This window comes from Myotis brandtii, unplaced genomic scaffold, assembly GCF_000412655.1.
Source record: "Myotis brandtii unplaced genomic scaffold, ASM41265v1 scaffold521, whole genome shotgun sequence".
NCBI lineage: Eukaryota > Metazoa > Chordata > Mammalia > Chiroptera > Vespertilionidae > Myotis > Myotis brandtii.
This window is the reverse complement of record NW_005369870.1, coordinates 3,053,034-3,062,533: the sequence shown is the minus strand read 5'-3', so window position 1 is coordinate 3,062,533 and position 9,500 is coordinate 3,053,034. Positions and strand designations below refer to the sequence as shown.

General features: G+C 38.8%; 1 protein-coding gene across 2 annotated transcripts in view; it reads right to left on the bottom strand.

Moving 5' to 3' along the window:
* SPG11 (spastic paraplegia 11 (autosomal recessive)) overlaps positions 1-9,500 on the bottom strand; it is an 86,332-nt gene that overhangs the window by 75,597 nt on the left and 1,235 nt on the right. For both annotated transcript variants that reach the window (XR_001364258.1, XM_005877529.2), the window contains exons 2-4: positions 5,979-6,163; positions 4,459-4,683; positions 2,633-2,834 (exon numbers count right to left, since the gene is read on the bottom strand). Coding sequence is in view for 1 of the 2 variants with exons in the window: in XM_005877529.2 (XP_005877591.1) it covers positions 2,633-2,834; positions 4,459-4,683; positions 5,979-6,163 (612 nt within the window). In the remaining variant the exon portion in view is untranslated. The remainder of the gene's footprint in view (positions 1-2,632; positions 2,835-4,458; positions 4,684-5,978; positions 6,164-9,500) is intronic.

The following is a 9,500-nucleotide window of genomic DNA, read 5'->3' as shown; positions in this document are numbered from 1 at the left end:
AAAAAAAAAAAAAATGACTTAAATACTGAGTCACAGGACTACTGCTGAAAAAAATAGGGAAGTGAAGACAGGAGTGGGCTGGAAGGTGGAAGGTAAATTAATTGGAAATTCCAATGAGGTCAGATGACAGATGAAGTGGGAGTACTTGAGTACGTGAGCTGGAAAATTTGGTAAGTGTGGTCAATGAGTGAGATGTGTAGAACAGTGAATTGAGGGAAGAGCAGTTCCAAATAATGACAAAGCCCAGGGTATGACTATGAGAGTGGACAGCTAAGGTAAACTGGAAGAAAAAGTCACTGAAAGAACAAACCATGAGTTTGGGTTCTCAAGGAGCTTCCAAGCTCTATTGGCAGCATAAAAAAATTAGGGAAATAATACAAGACTATACAATTAAGTGCTAGATGGTAGTTCAAAACAGAAGCTCAAAGAGGAAAATTACAAAATGAGTATAAAATTACAAGAGGAAGGGATTTTTATTAAGGAAAGGCTTCATGAAAGAGGTAGATAGCAAAGGACTTAAGAAAATGAAAAGGAGGGACTAACATTCTGTATCAGGGGAAAGAAGAGCCAGAGCCATGAGGCAGGAAAGACAGAAACACTTTGAGATTTCAGAGCACACTTACAAAATAAAACAAGCAGTAAACTCTAAAGGAGTTATACTAATTAAAAAGCATTTATGTAAATCTATATATACAAAAGCCTAAGCAACCGTTACAACTGGCGGATTGAACGACCCGTTGACCGTTAGCTATGACGCACACTGACCACCAGGGGGCAGACACTCAATGCAGGAGCTGCCCCCTGGTGGTCAGTGCGCTCCCACAGCCAACCTCCTACAGCCAGCCAACCTCCCATGGTCCCTCCCCCAAGCCAGTCGTCCCCAAATCACTGGCCAGGCAGAGGGATCCCACTCATGTAATTAATAAACAGAAATCACTCATTTAAGCTGGACAGAACAGATTCCTAACTGTACTGCAGGAAACAGGATAAAAGTTGCTCTTACATGGTTGAGTTCAAGGAAATTTGTTCAAAAGGAATGTGCCTGGTGCTCTCTTCAGAGTTCTCTCAGAGTGCTGCCAGAGGAATAGAACCCTACACTCACGGACCAGAGTGGCTGTGTAGGCTTTCTTCCCTCCACCTGTCAAATTGTTTTTACTGATGATCAGGAGGTAACTACACATACAGGTATGCTTTAGTAAGTAAAAATGGCCTATTAATAAACAAGCACACAATCTGGGAATATGCTAATCATCCCTACTCAAAGATTTTTTAAAATATATAATAAAATAAATCACAGTGATGAGTTCTGATAGGTATGTAAAAATGAATTTATCATTTTTTTTGTGATCCAATAAGCAATAAAACCCATCAAGGTACATTACAATTACAAGGATTTGTTCATCTCATTCATATTAAGTTAGGACCAAAAATCCCAAATGATTTTGAATGGCCCTAAATACTAAAATTCCTAATTGTGGATTGGCTGACTCTTAGATAAGCAAGTTGCAATATATAGGCTACTCTGTGTTTGTGTGAGCACACACGCACACACATACACACCCCTCTCAAACATAAAATCAGAAGCAACTAGAATACTACCTAAATCAAGAAACAACACAAATAAGCACTCAATTTTACTAATATATTAAGATAGCCAAAAGGGTGGCCTCTCCAAGGGAAACACCTGAGGAAATCCTCAGGTGGAGAAAGTTAGCTTACTGCATCTTGTCAAACTACTTTAAGAGGAAAGTAATCCCCAAAGAAGCCAGGATGCTGAGCCACGTTAAGAGCCCTAACACAGGGGAAATCCCATTTCTCTTTACTCTAATGGGAGGCAAGAGGGAAGCAGACAATGTACAATAGCCAAGGGCTTTTAAAATTGTGCTTGATTACTTTTTCTCTTATATAATGACATAAGCCATATATAATAACATATATAAATCAAAATGAAGAATTTTATATACACCCACAAATAAAAAGATAATCAGTGGCCTGGCTAGAGTGCCTCAGTGTTTGAGCATCGACCCATGAACCAGGAGGTCACAGTTTGATTCCCAGTCAGGGCACAGGCTCGGGTTTCAGGCTTAAAGTAGTGGGTGTGCAGGTGGCAGCCAATAGATGATTTTCTCTCATCATTGATGTTTCTATCTCTTTCCCTCTCCCTTTCTCTCTCTGAATCAATAAAAACATATTTAAAAAAAGAAAAGGTAGCCCAGTGATGGCGAACCTTTTGAGCTCAGCGTGTCAGCATTTTGAAAAACCCTAACTTAACTCTGGTGCCGTGTCACATATAGAAACTTTTTGATATTTGCAACCATAGTAAAACAAAGATTTATATTTTTGATATTTATTTTATATATTTAAATGCCATTTAACAAAGAAAAATCAACCAAAAAAATGAGTTCGCGTGTCACCTCTGACACGTGTGTCATAGGTTCGCCATCACTGAGGTAGCCAGTAGTCATTTGCACCCATTATTATACAATAACAACCTGACTATGTAGTAGCTACAATATGACCTAACTGAACAGAGGAAGAAAACTATTATTAAGGAAAAGTTAACAAATACATTTTTAACCTCTTATGGCTCAAATTATTTACCTCAAATTAGAGATTACAGTAATCTACATACCTGAAATACAAGTTTAAGTTAAGAGCAATTGCAGAGTTGGAGGAGCTGACAATCACAACAACATCTAGGTCTTGAGACACTTTCAGTGAAGTAAAGGGAGAAATCTTGGCTGGCTCCTGTTGCTGCTCATCACACATATCTTCTTGGTGAAGTGCTAAATCCACATGAGCTACATGTGTACCACCCACAATGTCGAAAATGTCTTTGAGTTAGAGTTAAAGAAAATGCCAGTCTTAAGTATGCCTAATCATTTAAACCATAGGATGGCTAGAGATCCAACCTTGTAAGTATAGGACACTGAAGCTGCCCCTATCATAGTAACCAGATGACTACGAAGTTGGTGGCCCAATAAACAACCTGATAGAGTTCATTCAATAATACTTGCTCAATGCCCACTCTGAGCAGGCGCTGAGACACTGGTAATATTTTTCCACTAGTGTTCTGCAACAGTACTGTCCAAGAGAAATATATGCAAACCACATTTGCCATGGTAAATTTTCTAGGAGCCTTATTTAAAAAGTAAAAAGAGCCCTGACCGGTTTGGCTCAGTGGATAGAGCATCGGCCTGCGGACTGAAGGGTCCAGGGTTCGATTCCAGTCAAGGGCATGTACCTTGGTTGCAGGCATATCCCCAGTGGAGGGTGTGCCGGAGACAGCTGATCGATGTTCCTCTCTCATCGATGTTTCTAACTTTCTATCCCTCTCCCTTCCTCACTGTAAAAAATCAATAAAATATATTTTTTAAAAAAAGTAAAAAGAAATCTGTGAACCTAATGTTAATAATATAGTTTACTTAACTCAATATATCCAAAATATCATCTCACCATGTAATCAGTAAAAAAATTGAGATATTTTACGTCCTTTTTTCATATAAGTGCTAGAAATCTGGTATTTTACACTTAAAGCATATCTCAATATGGACACTAAATTTTCACTGAAAATATCTGATCTGTATTTAGACTTCATAAAATTTACATTTGAGAACTTGGAACAACCAAAGTTGTTCCAAACATACTTAAAAGTTCTCCAATAGCTGAACCAAGCATTAGCTTTTAACTAACGTAATTAAATACAATTAAGAATTTAGTTCCTCAATCATACTAGCCAATTTCAAGTGTTCAAAGCCACATATACCTAGTGCTATGTTGAACAGTGGAGTTCTATAATCTGGCAACAAAAATGAAGTTAATCCAATAATTTGACATTTGTATAAAAAGTTTTAATAGAGGCTGATATATCTAAAAACACACACACACACACACAAAAAAACCTATTCCTTTAATTTAGAAAATAAGGTTCCAAAATCACATAATAGGTCATTTTTTCAAGTCTTTGAAATAATATTGCTGATGACCTATGGATCTGCTAAAGATAAAAAGCCCATAATATTTTCCAAAAATAAATGAAAGTGGTTAAGCAAATCATATGATTCAATAATATGATGGAATCATTACTTGTGATGAGTGGGTATATTATATCATAAGTGGTCATCTAAAACTTCCCTGGAACAAGAACATAATAGATATTTAATAATCATATTTGAATAAATGGGTAATGCAGAGTATACACAATTTAAAAGGAACACAAATAAGTTAGACAAGATGATTATGACTATGAAAAAACTTGTGTATACAATGAAAAGTATTTGAATGGAACATGAATATAGTTATGTTAAGTTCATGAAGATCTTTTTTCCTGCAGCTTTTTTTACTGAAAAAGTAACTATCAACCTACACCCAAGTTCCTTAAAACTAAAAGCCTAATACAGTTTATCTTTCTAGGTATTCTCCTCCCCTGCACATCAACATTTTTGCCACCAAGGATACAGATCCAGCCTAAACTACTCAAAACAAAAAGAATTCCTCTGCAGAGCTGCATGTCAATAATACTGTCCACAGCCTGTGCAGGCAAGGGTAATGTGAAATAATTGAGTACTCTAATCTCAGCATCTCTTCCAGGAAACATGATGTGCAGGATGATACATTTGTTGATGAGCAATAATGATGTGTTATTGTGAAATGACAGAATTCTCAAAGTTAATAAGGAAATACCTATGAAACAAAAGAATAGTATTTCAAACTCATTGGTCACATTGTTACAATGGGCAAGTCTGACTTTGTAAAACATAACACAAACAGGTAAGACAAACAAAAAACACACCACTTAACTCAATCCAACTCTAGGCAGTTATTATTCATACCGACCTAAGCAAGTGGATATTGAAAGGTAGGTAAGGGGATGAATAAAGATGATCTAATGCAGTGGTTCTCAACCTTCCTAATGCCACGACTCTTTAATACAGTTCCTCATGTTGTGGTGACCCCCAACCATAAAATTATTTTCGTTGCTACTTCATAACTGTAATTTTGCTACTGTTATGAATCGTAATGTAAATATCTGATATGCAGGATGTATTTAGGCGACCCCTGTGAAAGAGTCGTTCGACCCCCAAAGGGGTCGCGACCCACAGGTTGAGAACCGCTGGTCTAATGTCTCGTTCCTTGTGTTATGGCCATTCTGACAGCACACCAGAAGTTTCAAAAAGCCTACTTACTACCCATGAGACCCCACAAGAACAATCACAGACTTTTTAAAAAAATGCAAAAGAAGGGTTGGGCCCGTGTGCCTCAGTGGTTGAGCGTCAACCCATGAACCAAGAGGTCACTGGTTCGATTCCCGATAAGGGCACATGCCTGGCTTGTGGGCTCGATCCCCCATGGGGGGTGTGCAGGAGGCACCTGAATCGATGTTTCTCTCTCATCGATGTTTCTATCTTCCTATCCCTCTCCCTTCCTTTCTCTAAAATCAATAAAGACATATTTTGGGGGGAAAAAAGGAATCTTAAAATCAAAGGTGGCAAATATGCTACTGCCTTAAAAATAGAAGTCCAAGTGCCTTGATTTCTGCTCCCTGCAGCTCTCAGAACGGGACATAGTAAAGAGCTCTGTAACCAGTCTTAGATCAGCACTATCCAATAGAAATATAATGTCAGCCACAAATGCAAGCCACATGTAGTTTTAAACTTTTTAGTAGTAGCTGCATTGAAAAAAAAAGTGAAATTAATTTTAATATGTATTACTTAACTCAAAATATTTCAACATATAATTAATACAAAAACCTATTAATGAGATATTTTACTTTTTTTGTACTAAGTCTCCAAAATCTGGTATGTATTTAACACTAAAAGGATAAGTGTTCAAGAACCCCAAGTAGCTAGTGGGTAGTATTGGACAGGCAGGTCTCCCACACTCATTTCACATATATAAGAACCTTTCCTGAAATACACAAAATTACACAGTAACGTCACAGATTTAAATATGTTGAAAGCCCACCTGTAAATACTTACTGACATTTTGATCTTCAATGAGCTTTTGCAAAGTCTCCTCACTACAGTTATCCAAAATGGTTCCATCACATCTTCCATCTTTCAAATTAAATTCATAGATGAGCAATTCATTATTTTCACTAAGAGCGAGCAGTCTGGGCTTGTCTGTTGGTGTGCTGCTGTTATGAGAATCCTCCCACACAAAGCTAAGGAAAAAGTTTACATTATTTTTTATATTCTCTATCTACAATAATATTTACCCACAATGGTGAGATTGGAAGAGCAGAATGAAAAGAGAAAAGTTCTTTAGTTCACCTGGTAGCATTAATTCTACACCCAATTTAAGAGAAAGTAAACTGCATTAGGACTTCCTACCTCTTCCCTCTTTCCCTTCCTACCTCTTCCCCCTCAGCCCCTTCACACCAGCACAAGAATATAGAAGTAGGTGGTGAAAAGGGAGCATGGAACAAGAAATGACATCTGCTTTTATTTTTTCATCCTAAATCCTGACTGATGATATATTTAAAAGAACTGTTATGATCAAAGGTAAATTTCAACAACCAAGTATGTAGATTATTTAAATGAGGTGGTGCTCACAATTAACAAAATCAGTTTTACTAACTTAAATGCTTTCAACTTTAAAAAAAAAAGTGATTATTTGTATTAATAGATCTTAAGACTCCAGAAGAGTTCTGTCCAAAAGAACTCTGTGATGATAGAAGTGTTCTATATATCAGCACTGTTCAATACAGTAGCCAACGGCCACATATGGCTACTGAGCAGCTGAAATGTGAGTAATGCAACTGCGGAAACGAATTTAAATTTTTAAGTCACATGGCTAATGGCTACCATGCTGGACAGAACAGTTACAGAATTTTTAAAGCAGTGCAGTGTCAACATAAGAACACTGGCTGCCCTAACCGGTTTGGCTCAGTAGATAGAGCGTCGGCCTGTGGACTCAAGGGTCCCAGGTTCGATTCCAGTCAAGAGCATGTACCTTGGTTGCAGGCACATCCCCAGTAGGGAGTGTGCAGGAGGCAGCTGATCGGTGTTTCTCTCTCATCGATGTTTCTTACTCTCTATCCCTCTCCCTTCCTCTCTGTAAAAAATCAATAAAATATATTAAAAAACAACAACAACAACAACAAAAAAACACTGGCTAACAAGGATGGAAAGAGACTAATGATGCTATAGCTTCAAGTTAAATATTCAAATTAAATTACATTTAGCACTGGTGGGTGGCTCAGTGGTTAGAGCATCCAACCTTGCACTGAGGGGTCTGGGGTTCAATTCCAGTCAAGGGCACATACCTTGGTTGCTGGTTTGCTCCCCGCCCCCACTTGGGGCGTGTGAGGGAGGTAACCTGTCCATGTGTCTCACATTGATGTTTCTCTCTCTCCACCCTCTTTGCCCTCTCTCTGAAAAGCAATGGAAAAAATATCCTCATGTGAGGATTAACAAAAGTAAAAATTTTTTTAAAATTAAATGATTTTTAAATCATTTAAAAACATCAAAGGGCCCCAGTTCTGAAAACAAAGCAATGGAATGAGATGAGACTTCCACACTAATAAAAGTCTCATCTTTTTAAAAAAGCTTTTTTTCTACCAAAGTAGTAAGTTTTATATCTAGAAAAGTTGGACTTTGGTGCTATAATGTCCTCATCAGAGAAAAAGATTAACACATTGCATATTTCTAATCCTATAGCTAGACTGATGATTTTTTTTAACAACCAATTCCTGACTGTTTACACTGAAATTTGGGAAACAATATAAAGATTTTGTTGCTTAAACAACAGATATTTATGTCTTACAGTTCTGGAGGCTACAAACCCAGTAACAAGGTGCCAGCAGAGTGGTTTCTGGTGAGGCAGCTCTTCCTGGCTTACTAACAGCCACTTTCTTGCTGTGTCCTCACATGGCTATTACTCCGTGTGCTTGGAGAGAGAGATCTCTGGTGTCCCTTCTTATTATTATCAGGATGCCGATGCTATAGAATTAGAACCCCACTCTTATGACCTCATTTAACCTTAGTTACCTCCTTAAGGGCTCCTCAATCTTCAAAAACAGTCACATGGGTAGTTAAGGTTTCAACATACAAATGTCAGGGAACACACACTTAGTGCGTAAGACTGCCATGCCACGGGAAGGCAGCCAGTTAAAAAGATGTCATCTCTCTCATTCTGCCTCCCCAATATAAATGTTGAATATGGAAAACATTCCACAAATTAAGATACATTTAAAGGGCAGCACACTGTGACACCATTAACATCATTAGCACATGGACTACATTAGCATGTGGGAAGGCAAAATTTTCAATGAAAATATAGAATGTACAGTGATTGCAACAATATAAAAGAACGATGTATACGTTGAGAAAAGTAGGATATAAACCCTGAATACTAAAAATTTGCCCTTATTTTTACCCTGTGAAGTATTTTAATTCAATTAAATGCAAATAAGAAAGCTTCTCTTGACCTACCCCCTCTACTAATTTCATGCAGTAGCTTATGCATGTCCCATTAATTCAGGTGTGCGTGTCTTATCTTCTGTTAAGTTCTCCAACACCTAAAGCGTTCTGCTTTTCACTGCCTCATCCCTGGATTTACAAAGTTCTGTTCACAGGGGACTTAATATTGCTGAATAAACTTACTTCCCCTGGGGAGACTTTCCTAGCAGCCAGAGGTCAGGAAGAAAGAAGGCACACGCCGGACAGTTGAAAGCATTGGCCGACTTAACGCCTCTCCTATGTGAGACACTGTCGTGCAGCCTGGAGATCCCCAGGGAAGGCACCTCCTGACTCCCCAAGGCCTTAAAGAGCTGCTCGTTTCCAAAACGTTTTCTATGATAAAAAGAGCCCGAAGACTCCGAGGGAACTACCAAACTGAATGATTTAAAAAACTAAGTCCTGGACCGAGGGTCACAAAATGGAAAGTCTTAGTACACGACTGTAACGCTGGTCTTCCCCTGCATTCCTAAACCGTGCAAGCCTCACAGGGAAGAACTGTCTTTCTCAACTAGTGAGGCATGGCCCCGAGGTGCGCGGATCAGCGATCGGGACACACTACCAGTTCTGTGCAAAAGAGTTCTTTTGCACAGAACTATTCTGGAGTCTTAAGATCTATTAATACAAATAGATCTCAACCTCTGGCCCTTTACAGTTCCTCATGTTGTGACCCAACCATAAAATTATTTTCGTTGCTACTTCATAACTGTAATGTTGCTACTGTTATGAATCATAATGTCAATATCTGATATGCAGGATGGTCTTAGGCGACCCCTGTGAAAGGGTCGTTCCACCGCCAAAGGGATCGCGACCCACAGGTTGAGAACCGCTGCGTGACTAGGCTCTCTGTCCTGGAAGAAGGCGGGGGAGCCCGTCGGTGACAGAACTCGCTCTGTTTCAGGGGCAAGAAAAGGGTCCCAATCCAGATGATCCCAATCTAACATCACCCCAGCTGCTATCGTCAGCGGACTTCACTGGAAGGAGAAAATGCGCAAGGTGCACGGCACAATGACGATTAGCCGAACTTCGCCGAGTGACCAG